This window comes from Microtus oregoni, unplaced genomic scaffold (genome assembly GCF_018167655.1).
Source record: "Microtus oregoni isolate MIOR12 unplaced genomic scaffold, Mior012 000108F_ref0000382, whole genome shotgun sequence".
Lineage (NCBI taxonomy): Eukaryota > Metazoa > Chordata > Mammalia > Rodentia > Cricetidae > Microtus > Microtus oregoni.
The window spans coordinates 1,692,972-1,718,981 of NW_024544726.1; the positions used below are offsets into that span (position 1 = coordinate 1,692,972).

Genomic DNA, 26,010 nt, shown 5'->3' on the forward strand with positions numbered 1-26,010 from the left:
GGTCAAAGGTAACTTTGAGGAGTCAGTTTTCTTCTTCCACTGTGTGGGCTTTGGACATTAGACTTGGTAGCAAGTGCCTTTGCTTGCTGAGTCACCTCATTGGCCCTTTTCCTTTTTAGGTAGTCTCACTGTGTAGACCAGGTTGGCTTCTAACTTGTGATCCTTGTGCCTCCGTCTCCTGAATGCTGAGGATCAAACCAAAGATCTTGAACATGCTGAGCAAGTGTTCTACCACCGAGTTACACCTCCAATCTATGCCCGTGTCTAAACTGTATTTTTTAGGTCCCTTACATTCTGAAGTCAGAGGTCAAAGGACACCTTGCAAGAGTTGATCATCTCCTTCCACTATGAGGTTCCAGGGATTGAACTTGAGTCATTAAGCTCGACAGCAGGCACCTTCACCCGCTGAGCGATCTACCAGCTCCACACTCATTTTAAATTATGTTTACCTACATGTGTCTATGTGTGAGTATGTGTCTGTAAACACAGTTGCCTATAGAAGCCAGAAGAGGGTGTTGGATCTCTTGGAGCTAGAGTTATAGGCAGTTGTGAGATGTCTGTTGTGGGTGGTAAGAACTGAACTTGACTTCTCTGGAAGAACAGCAAGTGCTCTTTCTCCAGCCTCTTCATACAGAATTTCAGACTGTTTGTTATAGCAGTTAATCATATAAAAAGCCAAACCAAGGGAGGGGTCGATGGTTCAGTGAGTAAAATGTGCACTGTGTAAGCATTAGGGCTTGAATTCAGGTCCCCAGAATTTATATAAAAAGCTGGGCTCAGCATTGTGTCTGCAACTTCAATGCTGGAGGACCCCTATAGTTCACTGCCCAGTCCACCTATATGAATAAAAAAGCTGCAGGTTTAGTGAGACAACTTGTCTCAAAAAATAAGGTAGAGAGTGAGTAAAGAAGACACTCCATGTCAACCTCTGGCCTCTACACATGTATCCACATAGCCTCATAAACGTCACCCCCCCAAAGCTAAACTAAGGAAATCTGATAATCAATTTTTGACCAAATTTATGGAGAAAAACCGTTTCAATAACTATAATTATTCAGTGTGAAGCTGCAATATCATGCAACATTCTTAGCTCAGCTTTCCCCATAGCAGTACTCATCAAAATAGGGTTCTACAGGATTTCAAAGTAAAAGATTTGTGCCCGAATTAGTTTGAGAAATGTTATTAAATAAATCTCAAAAGGTTTCTTTTTTCAGGACATCTTAGCACTGTTAATATAATAATGCCCATTTTGAATCCCACACTTATTTAGTCATGACATAACCAATTAAAGTCTTTTCTCCCTTACTGCCATAGCAGAAGAATGATCTATAGAATATCCTGTAAAGTTTTGCTTTAATGTAATCTGTATCCTCTGGTGTGTGAATCAAGTAGTACCAAATATTTCTAGGTCTTCCAAAGCAAGTTTTGTTCTCTTATTATGGCAAAAAGCTTCCTACAAAAATGACTGACATGTACTCTTACCATCAGAACCATCCAAGATTTTCACTGGAGAAATCGCGCAAGCTTTCTGATACTACACTGAAGGTGGGCATGGGTGGTCAGTTTCTGTTTATATTCTTTCTGATACTACACTGAAGGTGGGCATAGGTGGTCAGTTTCTGTTTATATTCTTTCTGATACTACACTGAAGGTGGGCATGGGTGGTCAGTTTCTATTTATATTCTTTCTGATACTACACTGAAGGTGGGCATGGATGGTCAGTTTCTGTTTATATTCTTTTTGGGAGGGGGAATAGGGTCTCACTGTGCAGTCTTGGCTGGCCTGAAAATCTCTGTAGACTGGGCTGGCCTCAAAATCATAGAGATCTGCCTGCCCTAGCCTTCCAAGTGCTGGGATTAAAGGCGTGTGCCACCACACCTAGTCTAGCTTCTGTTTTTGTTTTTTTGTTTATTTGTGCCCTAATCTGCTGGTGAAGAAGCCTGCCAAATTTAATGATGGAACAAGCTCTTATGTTTGAAGACATTTGTATGAATCCCAGTGTACCAGTGATATTAAATGTTTATGTGTGCGAAGAGAGCTAATCCACTGCCCAGTATCTCATTTGTTTTTATCACTTCTGTATGCATGCTTGAGGAATAATGTTTTAAAGCAATAGAAAGAAGTCACCGTTAAGATTAATAGTTTATTATAATAGAAATAAAATATACGTTGGTAAATTAGGGTTATACTACACTCTTTAAAAACTCATCACTTGCATGCACACATTATTTATAAATATAAGTATATACAATTTCCACATTGTGGTTAGATAAAATATACTGCATTTGTACTACACATTTGCTTTATTTTGGTTTGGAAGTTGTACTATATAGTTTGTCCCATTTTTCATAGATTCAAAGAAACTGAAAATGAAGTGCAAAGATAGAAATCTGTGAATCTCTATAAAGTAAAAAGGTCTGCTAAATAGTAAATGTTTTCCAAACAAAAAAACTAAAAAGACGAGACTTACATCTAGCAATGTGTGAAGATGCTGATCCTGGAAAACACTGTGTAGAAAATCTAGGTCCTTTTCACTGCAGTCCGTAAGTGCGTGAATCTCTTCCAGGCTGTCCAGCACCTGCGACACAGCTCCTGGAGGGTGCAATGGGAAAGAACTGCTAGCACATCATCACTGTTACACTACCTTGTAACCTTAAGCTTGCATTTAATAATAATGAGCTCAGGATTCAGAAGGCTCGCGTTTTTATGAAGGAGAGGCTTACATGTGCTTCATATCATTAAAGGGCACAATATTTTGAGTATTTATGTTCTCAACAAAATGTGTCTTTTGTTTTTAAAAGTGAACTTAAGCATGGATATTAAATTAAAGCACTCTATAAACATAACTGGGCTACTGTGACAGAAGATCTGGGTGCAACAAGTTATACATCAGCTAAAGAGTAAGGGTAGAGAACCACAAGGCATTGCAATATTATAGAAACAACATAGGTGGGCCTTTTACACATGGGCATTCTATCAAGAAACAACAGTCAACTATGGATAAGAGGCACAAACCCTCAATTGAGAGATCTTGCTGCTTAAAATAAGCTTGCAAATTCTTTTATAGTTTTAGTTAGCAAAGACCCCAGGCAGCTTATTCCTCTTTAAACTTTACATCTGAAGTCAAGAGAACCAAAGTTACTCTCATTGTCTCAGGACATTATACAGACCCAAAGACAAAGGTTGGTAGACAAACAGGTGCATGCATAATGGACACATCCAAATACCACATGAAAGTTTTAGAAAATCATTTTTTTAGGGCAGAGAATGGAAGCATTATCAGTTTCCCTACATTTCCTCATGTTTAGCACACTAGGCAGGTATCATTAGTGAAAGATACACATGAACATTATTAAAGTCATATACACAGCCTTAAAGAATGTGTCTTACTCTACAGACAACATGCAAATAAACATCTGATAAGAAGAATCCCTAGAGGCTTCAGCACATTTGTATATACCAAGAAAGTCTAAGAATAAGTACTCCATTCATAGTTATGTCTTCAGATTAGTGGTTCTCAGCTGGGTGGGAGATTTGGATTTTGTTCTCCAAGGGGACATTTCTTAGTGTCTGGGGCTATTTTGGATTGTCACAATAGCAGAAGTGAGGGTAGCTATTGGTCTGTAGGAGTAGAAGGTAGGTATTGTATTGAATATTCTCCAAGGTCTAGGACAGCACTTCACAACAAAGAGTTGCCTGATCCAAAATGTCAGTGCTGAGTTTATAAAAATCCTGTTTCAGACAAAAGTGAAATATTCTTAAGAACTGTTTCTAGTTCTTCTTGTCTTAGATTCCATTACAATACGTTTATTGGTAAGAATGTAAATCAGTGTTATTCCCCAGAAGGTAATCTGGCAACATATGTCAAAAAACCTTAAATGCTAATGTATTTCAATCTGCTAATTTCATTTGCAAAAATTGACCTTAAAGAGAAAAATAAGATTTTGTACAAGGATATTTATCATATAAATGGAAGATAAATCTAATAGATAATGATTAGGTAAATTACGGGATGTTCACATAATGAAATATATAGATGAATAAAAATTTTTTGAAAAAAATGAAGATATAATAAAATTCTCATGATACAAAATTTAGAAAAGTAGATCAATAACCCATGTAACATATTTCCTAATTATGGTAAAAATAAAAAACCCAGACAGACAGACACACACACACAGTGGAAAAAATAGGACTAAATCTACCAGAAGTGTAAGCGTAACTATTATTTCCCTACTAAGTTCATCCTGTTCTTGTTCATATGTTCCAAGGTTTCTACAATAGCAAAAACAAGTTGCTACCTAAGCTACTGATTTTCATAGTACTATTTAGCTATATTAAAGTTTTGGTGTTTAAGTCACAAATCTATCCACGTGGAAATTACTGTGGCTATTTAAAAATTGTCTTTATTTTGGGATAGTTATAGATGCAATGCACTTGTAAAAAATGACACAAAGATCTAAGTTCATCCAGTTTCCTCCAATATTGCTATATGACAAAACCTTAGTAGACATCTCAGTCAGGATGATGATACAGGTAAAATAAGCTACAAATATCTGTCCCCACAAGGCATCTTCATGATGCCTCCAAGCCACTCATTTTCCTCCTGTTCTGCTCTTTCCTAAGCCCTGACAACTACCAATGTGTTCTTCACTTCTATAATTTTGTCTTTTTGTGATATTATATAAATGGAATCACATAGCATATAACCATTGGAGATTGGCTGTTTTTTTTTTTTTTAAGTTTTTTTGAGACAGGGTTTCTCTGTCATTTTGGAGCCTATCCTGGAACTAGTTCTTGTAGACCAGGCTGACCTCAAACTCATAGAGATCCACCTGCTTTTACCTCCCAAATGCTGGGATTAAAGGTATGTGCCACCACCACCTGGCAGGAGATTGGCTCTTTTTTTAAACCTGGCATACTTCTCTGCAGTTATCCAGTTTGCTCCTCTTTACTGCTGAGTTGTAGTCCATGGCATGAATATGCTAGTTTGACCATTTATTTGTTGAGAAGTAACAAGTGGTACTTTTAAATTTTGGATAATTTATGCCTATCAGGCTATTGAGATTTTCACCAGAGATATTAAGTAGGTTTTGAATGGGATAAAAAGGTACAACCAGTCCTCTGCCCCTGGTATTCCTGAAGGTGTATGGACGGATGCAATCTATTGCCTTTTACCCGCTTTTAGGATTTTTATTTTGGTCAATGTAGTAACAAGCAAAACCCTCAAAGAACAACAAAACAACAACAACAACACACTGTAAAGTAACACAAAACCAACTTTGTTCATCCTTACTGAAAGATCTGCAAAGTTAAGAGAACATGTGGAAAAAAATTAGTCCCCAATGTCCCTATGAATCTTGAATTCCTTAAAGCACATCATCACTAGCAGAATTAAATGATACCGGGGTTATCAAATTGTTAAAATCAGTTCTAAAGTCTTAAACTTGTGAAATTAAAGCAATAAAAATATTAAGGAAATAGGTTTTTGTATACTTAAAGTCAGATAACATAAAACCTAGTTATTTTCATTCAGTCATTTTAGTATTTTTTGTGCTCATATATATAACTATATAGCAGCTTCCTAATAAGATTAAAACAAAATCATCATGTATTAAGTGAATACTAAGGTGGCCAGGCTGGTGAGTGGAAAGCACTCCCGCTTGTACCTGACCAGTGTATATCACTAGTGGATCTGTGAACTCCCCAAGTACGTGTGTCTTTCTTGTCCTGTCAGCACATTCCACATGTCACTCACTGGACTTCTGTTTATTCCTTTTTAAAAGGGTTATAAAATCCCCAAGGCTGGTCTGTATGTTATATATTTTATAATGTCTACAAGCTGTGAACCGGAATGTCCCTTAGAATGATTAATAGGGGCTGGAGAGATGGCTTGTACTTATGATCACTTGCTGCTCTTGCAGAGAACCCAGGCTCAATTCCTAGCTCTCAATTGCCTGTAACTCCAGCTCTAGGGGGATTTGATGCCTCTTTCCTCTGTGGTCAACTGTACTCATGGCATACACCCCCTCCACACACATACAGTTAAAATAATAAAGATAAATTAAAAAGAGAATTAATAAGAACAGCAGCTATGAATTCTTTAGTTTCTATTATTTGCCAACACATAAAGGCAGATATCATTCCATCTTTCTAGATAGAGATTTGCTTTTCAAAGGTTCCAGGTAGGAAGTGGTAGAACTAGGTCTTAGCTTAAAAGTCTATGCTTTGCCTGACTTACTATACTAACTGCCTGGCTAGGAGGCACATAGGAAACTGTAACAGTCGTGGTTCAGGCATAGATATAGAGGTTGGAAAAGAACTTGGCCCTAGTGCATCAGCCCATAACTAAGTTCCTTATTGAACTGAATGTTTTTCCTTTGTGCCAGGTGCTAGGTAGGGGCTTCACGGAAAACAGAACTATGCTCTCAAGCCTCAAGGAGCTCCGGGGTTGGTGTATGCAAGAGGCAAACTACACCCTGAAGTGAGTAATCCTGGGACAGGGTTGGGGAGAAAGAGGAGGATGAGCAGAAAGTCCCCGCTTTAACCACGGGATAAATCTGTTGATGGGGCCACTGGATGGATGTCTTTCTGAAAACATGGAAGACATCTGTTAGCCTACATTCCCATTGTCTCCAATGGTCTACTATACTTCTATCTGTCACTTCTGGAGGGACTTATAGTCCCTTACTAGTTTATACACAAATGGGATTCATTTAATGTACTCTCCCTCATGAAAGGGAACACTTCCCCAGTTGTACTTAAGTCATTGAAAAAAAGTCACTAAGTTTCTGTAATTATGTAGAATTGTTTCACTTAATTTTTCTTTCGTTTCTCAAATTGAATAAATGGTTTTGCTTTAATTTTAAAATCTTTCCTTTACCTGTGGCTGCTGTTGTTATTATTTTCAGAGCTGGAGATTGAAGTCAAGGCTCTTCTACTAAACTATACTCCATCCCAAACTGTGACCATTTCCATAGCTTCTTTCTAAAGAACCAATTCTAGTCTTATTATTTCTTTATTGGCCTAGAACTTATAAGAGATCCTCCAGCCTCTGCTGTGCCATTGCCTGCAATCTTGTTATTTCTTTCTCTGGGTTTGACCAGCAGAACTACAAAACATATTTTGGGGCTGATGGATGTGTACAATTAGTATCTCTAATCAAGTACCAAACCCATCTAAAAGGCCCGTAGTTCTTCAATGAAAGAAAAAAATAAATTAACATGGGGCTGGAGAGATGGCTTAGTACTAAAAGCAGTGATTGCACTTTCAGAGGACCCAGGTTGAGTCCCAGCAGCCACACAGTGGCTCACAACCATCTGTAACTCCAACTCTAGGGGATATAATGCTTCTTCTTATCTTTGAGGGCACCAGAAACACACACACACACACACACACACACACACACACACACACACACACACGCGCGCGCGCGCGCGCGCAAAATATTCATACAAAATAAAACAAACCTGGGTAAAAGGTTTGTTTTATTTTGTATGAATATTTTGTCTACATTGACATAAAGATTTAAGTAAGGTTTTCCCACTGCTATTGCTTCAGATTTAAAATACAGGCACTAGACACAGATGATTAAGCTGTTACTAGTATTCATTTTGTAGATCAATATTGTCATCTAGGAACAAATGACTTTTTTAAAGATTGAAAATGATACTTTCCTATAAAACCTTGGAATAAATGTTTAACTGCCTTAAAAAAACCAAACCAATCAGCCAGTAAGTAGTCCACAAGTTCTCCCTAGGAGACAGCTATCTAGTGGCACAACCACAGGCATCCTATTTGCTTTTGTATTCTGAATTGTACCTTGTAGAGTGTGTGGTTCAAAAGGATGCTTTATCAATGATTCTTGATTAAAAGTATTTTTTCTAAACAAATTTTGAAGAATTTAGAGTTAAGTATTAAAATAGAAGATTTACCCACAGAAAACATTTTTATTTTTTGGAAACAGAATCTTGCTATGTAGCTCAGGCTGGCCTCAAATTCCTGTGCCAGTCTCCCAAGAGATGGGATTACAGGTGCGAGATAGCATGCCCAGATAAAAATCAGAGTGGAAATTATTTTCATACAAATGTATGTATGGTAATTTGTGTTTTATCCTTGCTATCTGATGTGATTTGACAGCAACACTGTTAAGCAGGCAAATGCTTTTACATTTGAAAAACTGGAAGATTATCAGGGCTCAATAACCTATCTGAGGGCTACTCTTAGATGGGGAGCGGAGAAATGAATCCTAGGACCCAACTATGACTCCTGTTCCATTGTTCTCTCTATAACCTTATACCACATATTACCTTGGCAATGCACCCACATCACATGGTCAGTAATGCTGTGCTTTCCAATTTCTATTCTCTTCTTAATCTCATTTGCATTTGCCATATAAGATTCTTTTCTAGCATTTTGCTCAAACTTTTACACTGATAAATTTACTAAAAACAATTATATCCTGGCTTAGGATAATATTTTACACAGTTCATTCAGTAATCAAGTGGGTTTTTAAAAGTTCAGGTTGAAAATATTTCTATTTTTGTAAAGAATCTCATTTCTCAGAAAGTTTTCCTGAAAAGTCTTCTGTTGCTATTATGAAACAATAGTAAAAACAGCATAAATATGTCAACTACTTTAAAAGTGTTTTCTAGGCCTATTTATTTAAAGGGGACTATGTTTTTAAGGTCAATAAAAGCTCTGGATCCAGAACAGTTTTATTTCAAGGGTGGTAAAGTCTCACAAAAAAATTACCAAGTGAAAATATACCCCAAAGGACAAAAGAATAATGTTTAAACTACGTGGTTCTCAGTGTCAGTGTAGTCTGAGTCCCTCTCAAAACCTTTCCCCCACTTAGCAAACTATGAACAACTCCAAACAGGCAGAAAGTCTGAGAACCACCCAGCCCACAGAGTCGTTCACAGCTTGTTGTACGGATCTATCACTTTATAGCCAGCTATCCACTGGCAAATCGCTTTATTTCTCATTCACGGCAAAGTAAGTGGTGAGTGGCTAACACCAGTCACTTCACTCTTGAACAGTTCAGCAGAGATTTCAATTCTTCCCTAGATAAAACTGAAATACAGCAAAGTATATGAATCTCAAGTTTACCATTCAATGGGCTTGGGTGCTCCAATGTTTACCTGTAGTTATTTCAAGAAAGAGCTGTGTGCATTTCTTGTGTACATACATTTCTTGTACAGCTAAGCAACATGGCAACACTGGCAAATGCAGCATGTGAAGGCAACCCACTTCTTTTGAAGGGTAAGCAATACCGTCTATTGCCCACTTCAGGAGAGGCTCATTAACACAACACTGTCCCACTGTACATACATTCTCATCACCCACTCAAGGCCTCTCCCTTGACAACATGATACCTTATTTAAAGATAGGGTTTCATTACGTAGCTCAGGCTAGCCTTGAAGTTATGATTATCCTGTCTCATCCTTCTTGGGTGCTGAGATTATAGATGTTAACCCTGTCCTCAGCTAAGCAATATAATGTTTATATATTTTGTTTTTGCCAGGTTTGGTGGCACATGTCTTTAAATGCCAGCACTCAGGAGATAGAGGAAGGCAGATCTCTGTGAGTTCAGGGCCAGCCAGGGCTACATAGTGAGACCTGGTCTCAAAATTTTTTCTTAATCAAAAGTGTACTTTATTAAGTTAACTCACCAATTTAAATATAGTCTGCCATCACTCAAAAATATGGCCCCTTCTAACTGCAGCCCATCTCTTCTTACCACCATCCCCTAGTCAACAGCTTTTATTTTCAGGGTCTAAAGCAAATTCAGCATTTTAATCAAGCTATAATTATCTAATAGTAAATCCCACAATGGAAACTGTACTTTAAATTCTGGCATGTGTACTATATGCAGTTCCTGTTGTGAAAATTTGCACATGATAATAATGTCTCAGATTCCTTATATGTAGATTATGGTATAGGTACCTCAAAAATGTATTATCTTAAGTTTCTTAAGCAACTCTACATATATACATATATATTTCATCAGTATTTACACATATACATATATATTTACATATATACATATATATTTATATGCATATAAATATATACATATGCACATACATCAGTATTTACATATATACATATATATTTACATATATGTATACATATACATATATACATATATATTTCATCAGCTATTTTAATAAACATGATGTCACTAGAATTATAGCTATAGGCTATAATTCTAGTGACATCATGTTTATTAAAATAGCTGGTTTCCAAGAAGTAATATTCTTTCTTTCTTTATTTTTACTTTGGGTTTTTTTTTTTGAGACAAGATGTCACTATGCAGCTCTGGCTATCTTGGAACTCACTAAATAGACCGTGCTGGCCTTGAACTCATAGAGATCTCCTTGCCTCTGCTTCTCAAGTCCTGGGACTTAAAGGTGTGTGACAGTAGGCATAAGTAGTAACATTTTTTTGAGCATGATTTTTTCAAAGTACTTTAACAATATTTGGCTATCCCTTAAATGGCCATTTGTGTAACATTTTACACAGACTAGTAAGAATGACGGATAGGATGCTCATCTTCAATTGTGATGATAGGCGCATGGTTGATTAAAAGGGATAGTGAGAGAGGAATAAGGAAAGAGGAAAGAAGGGCTTGATTGCTTAATTGTTTTCTATTTCTGTATTTATTTATATTTTATATTTCTATTTTATATTTTAAAATATAATATTGATTTATATTTTTATATTTATATACTGGCATGGATATATAGGTAGCTTCTGGGTCCCTAAGATCCTGTCCCCTGCTATATACTGTTTGTGATCAACTCCTTCTCCTGGCATGGGGACTGAGCATATAGAATGGCACTTCTGTGGCAAGGTTAAAAATTGTTCCCTGTCTTGGAAAAACAAGGGCACAACTCTTGGCTTCTCTTTAGTCATTTGTGTTGGGGCAGTAAGCTGCCAGGTTGTGAACAGTCTTATAGACAAGGTCACAGCCAGTGAGGAACAGAAATTTTCTATTAACTACTGGGTGAGTCATGCCTTCAAAGGGGGATGGCAGCTCTGGAGCACTACTGCAAGAGATCTTTTGGCAGGGGCATTAGGAAAGCCATGCCCCTACTTCTGATCCACAGGCACTGCACGGAGAATGAAGCAATCCAGTACTCAGCCATAGACCACCAGTAGATGATGGGATTTTTGTATTGGCTGCAAATTTAGCTATAAATACCAAATGAACAAAAGTGGCAATGAATTTAATTGTTAGCACTCAGATTTTCTAATTTATCTTTGTCTCTTATTTACTTTCCTTTAGTAAGCATCACTTTGAAGTAAAGTTTTATTTTGCATTTTGAATACTGACGTTAATGCAAACTACCCACTTTATCTGGACTGCCTCAGTTTTACTTACATATGTGTGCATATTTCTTACAGATTAATTTCCCCACATATTCAGATTACATCTTTTTGCAATTAAGGTAAACCCATCATTACTATTCTCTATTATTTATTTTTTTTTTGAGACAGGGCTTCACTATATAGTCTAGACTGGTCTTCCATGTGCGACTTCCCTGCCTCACCCTCCTGAGTGCTGGGGTTGCACCTGTGTACCTCTATGCCTTCTGATAACTATATTTAATGGTCAAGTTGTTAAAGGACATGGTTTCAGGGCTCATTAATAAACTGAGAAAGGACTCTGTATCAGCAACAAACCCCACTCATGTATGAAACTGTCAAAAGGAAACTCACTTACCCTAAAAGTTTTCTTGAAACTTCAAAATAAAATGTTATCTTGTCCCTGAATGAATATATTTGTGTTTGAAATTCACATGTGAAATAATATTAAGTGTGGTTGAAAATTTAACTCTGCCTCCTTTTGACTTTTGAAATAAGTGAGAAATTAAGTTGAATAGCAATGCCCCAGGAAATCAATACATACGAGTTCTCATTTTATGGTCAGACAGTGTAAAATTCACATTTAAACATCTAAACACAAACAGCTGTGGAAAAGTCAAGCCAGTTATGAACCATGCAAAGCCAAACACTTTTGCATAAAGATAAACCTTAGAGGAAAACAAAGGGATACCTACTTTCTGCTGCTAGAAGTCCTAGGAGGAAGGCAGCATATGGACAAAGGACAAACATGATTTTAGAGCAAGCAGGTCATCAAGCCATAGTTGGGCCCACTAGATAAGCCACAAGCACAGTCCCCCAGTCGACACCCCCCCAAAAAAATTTCACACATCAGTCACTGGGATCTAATTCTAAATTCTTTGCTTTAGAATATGAAAACAGACTATTTCCACTTTGAATTAAGTAGCAAAGTAACTATTTACGATAAGATTAACCTTAAGGAATCTAGTAAATACATAATGAAGGTCATAAAAATCAAAATAGAAAAGTATCTTTAAGAAAAAAATGTGTTGCATTACAATAGCATAACCTAAACATGTCAAACTTTTCTTTGGATGACAAGCTGGGGAGCTTATTAATTTTTAAATACTCACATTTTCTCGAATGCATACATATTACGATGTTAAACTTTAACTTAAGGATATAACATGCTGCATTTTGTGGGCAAGCAGTAATAGTCACTGTCCTCAAAAAAATGTTGTAGGGAGAATTTTAAGAAAATTTGGGAAACAAAATTGGGATTGCCAATTATTACTTTTGTTAGGCTTATGTAAAAAAAGTACCAATCTATCACTCTGTAAGAACAGAAAAGGTGAGCCGGGCGGTGGTGGTGCACGCCTTTTCTCGGGAGGCAGAGGCAGGTGGATCTCTGTGAGTTCGAGACCAGCCTGGTCTATAAGAGCTAGTTCTAGGACAGGCTCCAAAACCACAGAGAAACCCTGTCTCGAAAAACCAAAAAACCAAAAACCAAAAAAAAAAAAAGACCAGAAAAGGTATTATGAAAGATAGAAGACGAGGACAGTCAGTGTAAAGAATGAGCAGTGGTGAAATACACTGTTTTGTCTTCCCAGCCCTTTTTCTGCCCACCCCCCAGCAGTACCCTACAAGTATAGGTTCTGCAGCTATTTCTCTCTTTTTTGTCTTGGATGCATTTGCAGGTAATCACAAAATGTGCTTCTCGTTTTGTAGTATAAAACAAACCCATACAAATTCAAACAGAAAGACAGGAAAGGTTAAGTTTGGGAATTTAAAATGAACACGTATAAGGATAAATAGAGAAGATTTTGGGTTTGAAAATTAATGGAAATACTAAAAAGATGGAAGTAATGAAAAACAAATGCAGATATTTTATTTTACAAAATTGCAAAGCTCTATTTGAGTCTAAATAAAATAGAGAAATGGCTTTTTTTTTGGCAGCGGCTGCATTACTGTTGGCTGCAGAGAGGACACGGTAGCCAGATGGCTGCTTGGTCAGTAAAGTTGATTAGGGCAGAATGCCTTCCACAAAAGGCTTAGTATTAAAAAATAATTTTAGAAATATATAAATAATTTCTCTTAGCTATGTGAAGCGTGTAGGAAAATTTACACTTTTCTTTAAAAACCTTCTTTGCTTTTGACTTCTGACTACATAAAAATTTCCTCTTCATTTATGGTAGTGACTTACATCTAGATTTTAATTCTTCTACTTTTTGTTTGTAGTACCCATATAGCATCACTGAAAAAAATCCTTTACAGGGAATTGCCGTAGCCATTTGAAATATACATTGCTTAGAAGATCATGAAATTTCCAGATTTAAAGAAAAGAGAAGAGAGAAAAAGAACGTAACAAAATGAGAATGCAGGAAAGGGATGCCAAGAAGGATGCTCAACTGTGAACAATTAATGTGAGATCTTGCAATTTGCCTACAAGATGGTGGAAGAAGCTTTTTTGTCATTGCTTAAAAACGACAAAAACTAAGAAACTGTTTCAACCAAATCATTTAAAGATTGTACTAAAGAAGGGAAAATCTAGATGATAAAGTATGTTTAATATAAATAAGCATGTCTACGAATATAATTTCTTTCTGTAAAGAAAAATTTCAACTTTTTCAGAAAAAGAACACCTACATCCTCATTATGTTCTCAGTGGGTAGAGAGGTAAATATTAATTAAAGGCAAATTCTGGAGATTAGGTTTACAAAGTGATTTACAAGGAGTACAACGTTTTCTAGGAAGTGACAGTATAGACATTGAGCACACATCTCAAAGAGATAATTTATTCTAAATATAGTACAAATTGTGAATCTAGTATGTCATCACAAATATGAAATAAAATCCATGCCTGGATGCACTCTCCCTACATATGGTCAACTGTAATCTATGCTGAAAGCCAGAAGAGAAATGGTCAAGCTCTAAAAATTGTCCAGGGGATGGGAACAAAATATAACGGGGGGGGGGCAGAGACGAACTGATCCGAGTCTGTGTATAATGACAACTATGCCCCAGGCCACTGCACCATAAGGGCTCAGGCAGGTCCTGGGGCAGCACAAGAGGAAGCCTCTGGGCTTTCTCCCCCCCCCACTCCCCACCCCTGTCACTTCTCTAAGATTCTGAATGTGTTTGGAAATCACCTTCACTCAAAAGAGGAAGATTCATATCCCGATTGGTAAAAGTCAAAAGGAGGAAGTACACACCTGCTGGATTGGGAAACTCAGTCCTGTCATTTTGCATATGGTGTAGACACATACATACTGCTTGGTAAGAGATTGAGTCTGTGTGTGCACATATGTGCATGAAGAGAGAGCAGAAGCATAAACACTGACATTTCTAGACCCACCAAGGAAAAAGTACTCTTATATTGCTGACTTTGGGAATACTGCTCATGCTGTAGGAAGGGTCTCAAGTCTGAATTCTAATGCTCATATACAAATATTAAAGAAACCAGTTTAGGTATATAAAAGTCAAATTAGAAGGAAAAATCCAACCACATAAAAGTTGTCTTGAACAGAAGTAAAGATGAGGCTCGATGACATACAATGCAGGAGCTAAGGAAATAAACCAGAAGGAGCCCATGTCCAACACTGGACAGCCAGGATCCAGAAGCTGGATGGCTGAGAGACCTAGGGTAGAACCAACATGACTGACAAAAGGTCAATGAAATTATTCCTAACGATATTCTGCTATACGCATAGATCAGTGTCTGGCCCAATCATTATCAGAGAGGCTTCCTCCAGCAGCTGATGGGAGCAGATGCAGAGACCCACAGCCAAACATTAGGCGGAGCTTGGGAAACCCCTCATAAGAGTTGGAGGAAGGATTGTAGTAGCCAGTGGGGTCAAGGACACCACAAGAAAATGATCCACCACGAAAATGATAAACAGAACCAAGTAAGCAGGGTTCATAGGGGCTCAGAGAGACTGAAGTGGCAACCACATAGCCTGCGTGGGTCTGGGCTAAGTCCTCTGCATATATGCTGTGGTTGTTTAGCTTGGGGTTTTTGTTGGATTCCTAACAGTGGGAGTCGGGGGTGGGGTGGTGTCTCTGACTATTTGCTGCTCATGGAACCCTTTTCTTTCTGCTGGGCTTCCTCGATATGAGGGCTTGTGCCTAGTCTTACTGCATTTTGTTATGCCTTATTGAGCTGATATTAGTGGGAGGCCTGTTCTTTTCTGAAGGGAAATGGAGGAGCAGTGGATCTGGGGAAGAAGGAAGTGTGAGGGAGGACTGGGAGGAGAGGACGGAGGAAAGGCTGTGGTAGGGATGTATTGTATGAAAGAAGAATAAATAAAAAGGAAAAAAGAAATCTGAGCACTTTGCATCTAAACTGGTCATTTAGAGTTTTAGCAAATGGTCCTGGTGAACACCTCACCGGTCAGATGGAAATGTGAGCATTTTGCAGAATGATTGTGTGAGTACTAGCAGCTTTTTCTCCAAGAGTACTTACGTGTCATCCGTCAAAACAGGTAACTCTTCTATGAGCTTCTTCCTTGAATACTTGCACACATGAGTTAGAGACTTTACAGAAAGAAGAACTTGGTAACTGTTTAAAGCTCCCAAGACAGCTTTTATATGGAAGGACTAAATTTCAAGCAGTGCTGTCCCCAATTCTGATTCCCTGTAGCTGACATGGGAAAATCTTCTACTAGAAGGTTTTGCAGGGGGAGAAGATGATTGTCGAGATCCAGCGAGTCTGATTATGACATTGGGGTGGATGAAATGGAGCACAGAGTTTGGAGTGCACAAAGGGGAAGAAGTATTGAGGTAAAGAGAAACTGGCATAATGTTGGTTTGGGAGCATTCGGGGAACACAGCTTTGGTATTCAAATAAAGAGGAACCAGACACCTGTAGGTAGGATTTGGTGGCTATCAAACTTCTTTAGAATCTCTTGGAGGTCTCGACTAAATTCCCACAAAGATTATTCAGAATGAATGAGAAAAGATGTATGCCAAGTGATTCACACAGGTGAATGAGGGAATTTCCCAATTACCTGAGGAGGTAGGGTCTTCAGAGAAATCTGGCAACTCTTCAGGAGGGTCCCCATAGAAGGAGTTGAATTTATGACTTGACACAGCAGCTAGTACTGCACCCTAATGCAAAAAGATGAAAAAACATACAATTAAAACATACCCAGAAACATAAGACATTATCTAAACGGTTATTTACCTTAAGAATTATGCAGAAAGTATATTTGTAAGGAATGTTGGCTAGGAGAGAGGCGGCTCTCAAAACAACTTTGGATCACTTCATACCATTTCCATTTGCGGAATGAAGTACATAAACTAATTACGTCTTGGACTTGCATATGTAACATATGGTACAAGACTCTGTCACCATAAAATGATGTGGCAGAAAGGATATTTAGTAGAACAGAAAGATGTTTGCGATAAATTATATTTTAAAAAGCTTTCAAGACAGGCGGTGGTGGTGAACACCTTTAATTCCAGAACTTGGAAAGCAGATCCTTTGAGCTCAAGGCCAGTCTGGTCTATAGAAGTTCCAGAATAGCTAAAGCTACACAGAGAAACCCTGTCGTGAAAAAAAAACAAAAGAAAAAGAAGCTTCTAAAATGTAGTGCATAGTCTGATTTCTTCTTTGGAAAAATAGTAATTATAAAACAGTAAACATATATCAGAATATTAACACTAGTATCACTGAGTAGTAGGACTATGAAGTTTTCTTTTATCAAACTTTTTTCTCTTCTCTTTTTGTAACAATGACTACACTACTCTTGCACATCAATTCTCAATCAGGCTATACATTAGAATCAACTACATGTAACTTTTTTCAGTTTTTGAGATTGAGTATTATGTAGCACAGAGTGGCCTTGAACTTGCTATGTAATCGGGGCTGCCCCAAACTCTTGATCCCATTGCCTCTACTTCCAAGTGCTGGGATTATAGACATGGAACACCACACCTGGATATGTGTGGATCCTGGAAGCTACGGAGAGGACCCATTGAACCCTAGTAGAGAAGCACTGGCATACTGAGTGCCTGGCATCTTTTAAGAGTACCGTGTGGGAAAGCAATGGGAGTTATTGTTTTAGTAAATAGGAAAAAGCATAAACAGCCATGTTTGCTCTCTAGCTCTGCCTGGTTCTAGCTCTGGAACATTGCTTGAATAGATCATTAAAGCTCTCTAGGTTGTCTTGTTCTTGTGTGTGTATTTGTGCATGTTTATGTGGATGCGTGTGCACAGGTGGTCAAACCTAGGTGTCATTCCTCAGAAGCCATTCAGTTTGCTTTCTGAGACAGAGTCCCTCACTGGGAACAGGGGCTTGCTGAGTAGACTAGGCTGCCTAGTCACCAGGCTCTGGGCATCCCCCATCTCTGCCTCAGGGCTGGGATTATGTGTTCTTATACAGGTGCTAGGGATGGAACTCAGGTTCTTGTGCTTGTGTAGGAAGCACTTTTTGTGACAGAGCCATCTATTTAACGCCTCTCTAGGTTTTCTTATCTGCAAATTGAGAATCTCAAAGGGGATATACCTTAACTTTGCTATATAACATTGCCAAAAGTCTTAATGTACACAAAAGTGCTTTGAACTCTGTCGAATATTCTGGAAGTATAAATCATTACTAAGTCCACTAAAATAGAGGCAGGCATAAGTGCAAATCTTCTGATGCTCTATATAGAATAATTCACTTAGGTAGTTTAAATATCAAATAGCCAAAGTGGTCTAAATCTATCAGAGTTTCTATGTAAAATTTAAATGTTGAGCTCATGAGTTTTTCTGAAAGGAAAGATAAATCTGCCATGTATGTAGAAACTTGTTGGTAAATACATAAAAAGCCAGTGGCAATGCATTTCCACAAGGTCCACTTTTTTGGGGGGTCATGTTAAGATTTTTCCTCTAAATTTTAATTGAAAAATAGACTACAGGAAGTAAAGAACTGATGCTAGGCATGCTATTTTGTGACTATGGGTGAGGCAGGGACATTGGGAGTTCCAGTCTAGCCTGGGCTACATAGTAAGACCATGCCTTAAAACAGCAGCAGCAACAACAACCACTACCACAACCATTAAAATTATCACCTTAAAACAACAACTACTACCACTACAATTATCGCCCTAAAAAAGACAAAAAAAGTGAAACACATAGAAAATAAAACACAAATGGTTTTGATACTGCCATTTGAGGTGACTGCCTAGATTTCCCATAGTATGGGGTTAAAACAAGGTTTCTAATGTAGAATTATACCAACCATATCGGAAAAATAGTGACTGTTGAGATCTTTCTACAAAAGAATCTTTTTCTTTTCTTTTTATTTAGTCTTTGTGTCTGTTACATTATGTCTCCCAATCTTACCTATCTCCCCCCAGAAGAAAACAAAATAAATTTAAGTGACAAAGGGGGAGGGGAGGAAGAAAGGGAAAATCTTGTTATGGAAGGTGTACTGTGACACAATGAGTCACGCAGTAAACCCCTTTTCCATATATGTTTACATGTAGGCGTTCACTGAAAAGAATCATTGGTCTGGTTTGAGGCTCCTAGTCTACACCATTGATACTGGGTCCTCCCTGGGACTCTTCTTGGGCATCTTGTTGCTTCCCTATTGGAGATCCTGCAGCCCTCTGTCCAAAGGACCCCCTCCCCTGCTGTCCAGGAGATCACAAATGGGGTGGATGTTGGGGTAGGCCAATAACACATAACCCTGGTTCTAGACCTGGGTAGTTGCAGGGTTGCTTGGCCTGCCAGATTTCCCCTGTCTTTGCCACCAGGGTGAGTTCCACAGCATTGCCCTGGCCAGTTCACTCCTTGCAGCAGAGATGAGTAAGGGCCTGTTCTGCTTTCTCATCCTTAGGGTGTGATCTCCCACAACTACACCTTCAGGGCCAGCTCCACTGTGCTGCCCAGGGGAGGTGCAGGGGCGACTCTCCTGAGTGCTGCAGATGAGGGGCAGGGCAGCGCTCCTGTTCTTATGACCTCAGGGCCAGTTTTCCTACGTGCCTCAGATGTGGATGGCTAGGGTGGGCCTCTCTCCCCCTCCCATGCCACCACACGACATATGCATAATGGGGACAGCTCTCCCACACCTCTGCCAACAGGGTACTACTGTATTGTTCAGGTAAGGTACAGGGTCCGCTTTTCTGAGTTCTGTAGCTGGTATAAGGGGGAGGGTCATCTCCCCTGCCCAGCACAGGTGTCAGCCATCTTTTCCTCACCCTCGCCACAACATGGTAGACGAGGGGAGTATGGCCAGCTCTCCCACTCTCACAGCCACAAGAGTCTCATTTCACCTTGCATATTATACATGCTCCCTAAAAGCTGGGCAGAATGGAATTTTTAGGCATCAACTCATATTTCCCGCATACCCAAATCAAAATTTAGAGATGTTTTGTTTTATTTCCAAGTTAAGTTCAGCTGAGTTTCTTTGTATGTTAGTGTTAGGTTTTAAGGCTTTTTCCAACTACTTCTGTAGTTGAAGATCTTCTAAACATTTATACCAGTACTTAACAGAGCCAGAAAATACTGCTCTGAAGCAGCTAGTTCCTGATTTCTCTGGCCTATGGCTGGCAGTTTGGTCTATTTAGTTTTCTCAGCTCAGTGACCATACACGGTTCCACTATGCAATGCAAGTCAATTATGTGAAATAGGAAAACAGTTTCAAAATAGCTCAGGCTCACAGAATTTTATTATGTATTGAGAGTAAATCTCAGTGATGGGCAATTCTAAAAGATTCATTTCATAGTTGAGAAAATTGAGGTCCAGATAGGCCTAGCAACCTGTTATGATTAAAGGTGTTATCAACAGTGGTCAGAACTGAGATCCACTGACCATTCTTCCTAATTTAAATGTTTCTACACTCCCAGAAGTTAACATTTTTTTACCCTGTAAAGGGACAGATCACAAATATTTTAGGCTTCAAAGGCTACATGATTTCTTTTGATACTACTCAACTCTGCCATCAAAGCACACAAATATAAATGATATACAACACTGATTTTCAATAAAACTTTACACCTCTCAAAGGCTGAACTGGACCCCCAGGCCACTGTTGGCCAACTCCTCCAGTAAACTATGGCTAGTGAACAGCCTGTTGGGCACAGCAATAAAAACGGTATCTTATATAAGCAGTTCTCCAATTTTCTGGTTTATTTAACCCTGACAAAGAAGCTTGCTCTTCAAATTTACTAGGTATACTTTAGCATGTTTTAAGGATGAAACATAATTTTAAGTTAAGACTATTCAGAATCTGTTAAGAAAAATCATGATAAGATCGCAACTTTCTGCTTTTTTTTTTTTTTTTTTAAATTTATTTATTTATTAAGGATTTCTGCCTCGTCCCCACAACCGCTTCCCATTTCCCTCCCCCTCCCCCGATCAATTCCCCCTCCCTCATCTGCTCGAAGAGCAATCAGGGTTCCCTGACCTGTGGGAAGCCCAAGGACTGCCCACCTCTATCCAGGTCTCGTAAGGTGAGCATCCAAACTGCCTAGGCTCCCACAAAGCCAGTACGTGCAGTAGGATCAAAAACCCACTGCAATTGTTCTTGAATTCTCAGTATTCCTCATTGTCCGCTATGTTCAGCTAGTCCGGATTTATCCCATGTTTTTTCAGACCTAGGCCAGCTGGCCTTGGTGAGATCCCAATAGAACATCCCCATTGTCTTAGTGTGTGGGTGCACCCCTCGTGGTCCTGAGTTCCTTGCTCGTGCTCCGTCTCCTTCTGCTCCTGATTTGGACCTTGAGATTTCTGTCCGGTGCTCCCGTGTGGGTCTCTGTCTCTGTCTCCTTTCATCGCCTGATGAAGGTTAATATTCCTGAGGATGCCTATGTGTTTGTCCTTGGATTCACCTTCTTATTTAGCTTCTCTAGGAACATGAATTATAAGCTCAATGTCCTTTATTTATGGCTAGAAACCAAATATGAGTGAGTACATCCCCTGTTCCTCTTTTTGGGTCTGAGGATAAGAAGAGTAGGCAAGAAAATTAACTTGGAAGAATAAAGGATGGCAGGCGATCTTCAAATATTTTCTTACAGATTATGGTAGTGGGGCTTTCATTTATTGCTTTATGATGGCTGTTCAACTGTAGATCCCATGTTAACCCAGTAGCAGTTTGCAGTGAACCAAAAGCACACTTAAAAATTAAAGTCTTATTATCATTGTTAGTTTAACATTTTGAAGTAGTGTCTTTGTAGCACAAGCTGGCCTGAATCTAATAAATCTCCTCCCTCAGTTTTTTTCAGTGGTGGGATTATAGATCATGCTATATTTTTCTGTCAATATTATGTTTGAGAAAACAAAGCTTAGAATCACAACGTAACCATATCTCTGCTATGAATTTTAAAGACAAAACAAATCGAAAACATGTGTATTCCAGTTGCTAAAGTGTTTTAATTCCTGCTGAAATATTAACTTAAAATGATCTTAAAGATCAAAAGTTTACTGAAATGGCAACAATTTTTAAAATTACTTAGCTGTAGCAAAAATGATGGCTGACATAAGGATGTGTCTGTAGGAATGGAAGCAGAATAAAAGCATGATCACCTACTCCAGCTAGTAGCTTTTTTGCTGGTTTTTAAAATTTACCTTTAGTTTCCTCCTGGCATTGAATTTCCTCAGTTGTTCTACTGTTTCTGGAAGGTGAATTTTGTAGGCATAACGATCCCGCTCCTATAAAAGAAGATCATAATGATACATAATCACTGAAAAAAGTGAAGAAGCTAAATATAAATTATGAAGGTCAAGTCCTTAAATGTGAAGTTTATATTTAATTTTAAGAAATTGGTTATTTTATATACTGATACATATTCTGAGACAAGGGATATAAACAGTAAAATTGATGGCTAAATAGTATTTCTAGCAATAATAAAGAACTAAAGTAATAAGCTATCTAATTTTTAGATATGTGGCTAAAGTTACAATGGCTGTCAAAATATGAAGTTATCTTTTTCTACTTAATTTTGTAGCTAGCATGCAAAATAACAGATTTCATTATGATATATATCATATATATATAAATAACATGATATATAAATAATATATAAAATATTATATATATATATATAAATAAATTGTACTGAGGTTGTCTTCATCATGAGCTGTCAGGTAAAATGAGCACTTAAAAATGAAGTCTATACTGACTCAGCATTCTGCACTGTCAGGAATAACTGGACTACAAAAATTAGCAAGTCTTCCAGCTAGGACAGACTTTTCAAGGGCATCTAATTCAGCTACTTCCTCCATGCAGGGTCTGCTTCAGTCCTTGCCCAGAAAGAAACTGTTCCCTCTGTAGCAGCCCTTTAGAATTCCAAAAGAGCAACTTAGAATTTTATTTTTAAAAAATGAAACTAGATTCCCAGCTTTCACCCTGCACAAAAGTCAACTCCAAATGGATCAAAGACCTTACCGTAAGACCTGAAATTCTGAAACCATTTGAGGAAAAAATAGGGAAAACACTTGAAAATAGAGGTATAGGAAAGGATTTTTTCAATAAGACTCGGGTCACTTAGGAAATGAGATCAACAATCAACAAATAGGGCCTCATGGTATTAAAAAGGCAAATGAAACTGTCAATTAACGTAAAGGCAGCCTATAGAATGGGAGAAAAATCTTTGCTGGCCAGACATTTGGCAGAGAAGTAGTATTTGAATTATATAAAGGACTAACAAGAATTAAGAAACAACCAGCTCAACAAATGAGCTAATGGAATGAACAGACAGATCCCCAAAGAAGAAATAAATATGGTCAATAAATAATATGAAAAAGTTCTCAACTTCACTAGCCATTTGAGAAATTCAAGTCAGAACTAGCCAGAAAGGCAACTGTTAAGTAAACAATTAGCAAATGTTGGGGTACTATTTCCTGAACGGTCAAAATAAAGCAAGTATCTACCACAAAGTTTAAGGAGCGAGAATGTGTGGAAATTCTGATAAAGATAGTAGATTAATACATGTGGAGATAATGCAGAGATGGGACAGTGAAGACAGATCAGATGGGAGAGATGATAAGGATGGGGCAGGCTAGGCTGGCTTTATTATGAGAGGGCAGAGATAAAGGTGCCTGCTGCCAAGCCTCATGACTTGAGTTTGATGCCCAGAACCTACATGAAAGAGAGAAGCAACCCCACCACAAGCTATCCTCTGACCCCTCCCTCCAATGTGTGTCATGGTATATCACCTAAACAAATAAGTAAACAAATGTAAAAAAAAGCTTCTTATGAACATTCACATAAAACTCAGTCTTCATATGAATATACACTCAATTTCTCTAAGGAAAAGATAGAATGGCTGGGTCATGTGACTGGTCTGTTTATCTTTTTAAGAGGTCAAACTGTTTTACAAATTGGATATATCCTTTTACATTCCTAGTAAAAGCATGAGTTCCAGTTGTTCTATATCTTTGTCAACACTAGGTGTGGTCAGTCATTTATTAATTTTTTGTTTACATTTATTTAACACATGAGTGTTTTGCCTACATGTATGTATATGCATCATGTGTGCACAGTGTCTGTAGAGGCCAGAAGATGGCATCTGATTTTCTGGAACTGGAGTTACAGATCATTGTGAGCCACCACGTGAGTGCTGGAAATCGAATCTGAGCCCTCTGGAACAGCAGCCAGTGCTCTTAACTGTTGACCTATCTATCTAGTCCCAGTAATTTTTATTTTAGCCATACTAACACAAGTATACAGGGAGCTCACTGTGGCATTATTTGGATTTCCCTAGTGACTAATAATGTTGAACAGCTTTGCCTGTGCTTACCAGCTACCTGTGTATCTTTGAAAGAAATCTGCTTAACATTTTTACATTTTAGATTAGATTTTGTTTTCTTACGGAATTTTGAGAATTCTTTACATTCTTTAGATGATTAGACCTTTATCAGATACATAATTTGCAAGGATTTATTCTCAGTTTACAGTTTGTTTTTCATTCTTTTAAAAGTATCTCTCAAATAATAGAAGCTTTTAGTTCTGCATGTATTTTGCAGGTAGAACAGGACGTTCTGACAGATTGAACATGGGTAGTTCAAGAATTTTGGGTATGAGTAACTGAAGTCTAATTCCAACTGTACTGGGAAGACTAGGGCAAGCAGTTTGGGAGATGCATGGCAACAAATGGGGTTTCCAGTTGATTTTGAAAACACTTTCTACCTAATAGCAAAGTGTTAGGTACTGATGATAAGGAAATCAGTTGAGAAGTGAAGTACTGAAGTGACTGCCTGGTGATGAGTGATGAGACAGAGAAAGCACATTTCATCACATGCTTCTGCTCAGTAAGATCCTAGGGAGCTTACCTGATGGAATGGCTAGAAGACCGAAAGCTGGAGAAAGGAAGGGAGACATTTCAGGGATCCCAGACTTTCAGGAGAACACTTAGGCTGACATTGCTGCTATTTCCTTTATCTATTTTACTTTAGTTTTGATTCCTGATATATCCTAGCCTAGGTATAAGGCTGCAGCCGGAAAGTCAAAGGACCAAATGAGCCCTGAGAAAAGCCCACGGAGAAGAGGATGTTGATGAGGATAGAACCTTGTGGCCATTTCACAGCCTGGCTCTGTCTTTTAGACTAGGAAGTTTACTACAACTGTGACCCTGGACTCTGCCTGTACTTAATCCTGCTATTGTTGGGATGCCTATTCTGGCAAGTATGATTAATTCAGATAGACAAAGGATGTTAAACAGATGCAGTCAACAACTATATAAAGGCATTCATATATTACTCAGTTTAACACTCAGATTATTTTCAACACAGAATAAATAAGAAAGACCTATTTTATTTAACTGAAGAAATAATTCTTTTGCTCTTATTTTTGACTCAAAACAATGATACTTTTGATTTTGTTCACCCTTTATTACAAGAATTTTCATGATTCTATTTTTTTTACTTTGTAGTTATTGAGGACATTTTCATTGGCTTACATTTTAGCCATTCTAAATCAACATAACTTGTATCCACTGTAATGAGACACATATATACATGAACAAGAGCTAAATGTAAGAAAGTTGCTCCTTCCAGCTAGATAAGCTCCTCACGGACTTCCTTATCTCCAGATGACACGCATGACACGCAAGCAGTAACAATAACCAGTAGTTCACACATGAAAGTGACTCTGAGTTCAGCTTTTCAGACTTTTCCTTTTATGCTACCGACATTTTAAAAACATTTTGGTGCCAGAAATCTATTCTGTATGGAACTCAGACTACTTAAGACGAGAACTATAATCACTGGTAGACACAAGAATTTCCAGAAAGAAATATGCTATTAACCAAGATAAGCTTTGATAATGAAAGCCCCTGTAACTGTATAATCCTAAGACATCTTTTAAAGGATCTTAAAAATGACTTAAACAGCTGCTATTGTCCTTATTTGGCAGTAAAAGTAACTTTTAAATGACAAAAGAGCTTTATTGCAAAAAACTCAAGAGAAGCAAAGAAAGAACAGGAATCTTCTAAGCTGCTCATTTCATATCAGGAAGAGAAAATACTAACAATAAAGTAAAAACTGTTGAAGAATCTTTGCTGGGAAAATCAGAAATATTAGTATTAAAGTATCAAAAGGTAGAATGCATATTTAAAAAGTAATATTCTTTTTTAACGCTACTGGGGGACTATACTTGTGTTTTTTATGCATGCTAGGATGATGGAGGAAGGTCACTGGTTAAAAAAATAAAGAAACTGCTTGGCTGGCCCTCA

General features: G+C 38.0%; 1 protein-coding gene across 11 annotated transcripts in view; it reads right to left on the reverse strand.

Moving 5' to 3' along the window:
* The window catches only part of Cask (calcium/calmodulin dependent serine protein kinase), a 330,840-nt gene that overhangs the window by 68,958 nt on the left and 235,872 nt on the right, over nt 1-26,010 (reverse strand). For 7 of the 11 annotated variants that reach the window (XM_041645243.1, XM_041645241.1, XM_041645249.1 and 4 more), the window contains exons 9-12: nt 21,905-21,988; nt 16,359-16,458; nt 12,069-12,086; nt 2,471-2,592 (exon numbers count right to left, since the gene is read on the reverse strand). In XM_041645243.1, coding sequence (XP_041501177.1) covers nt 2,471-2,592; nt 12,069-12,086; nt 16,359-16,458; nt 21,905-21,988 — 324 coding nt within the window. The remainder of the gene's footprint in view (nt 1-2,470; nt 2,593-12,068; nt 12,087-16,358; nt 16,459-21,904; nt 21,989-26,010) is intronic. The other 4 variants (XM_041645247.1, XM_041645244.1, XM_041645250.1 and 1 more) reach the window with 1 other exon arrangement.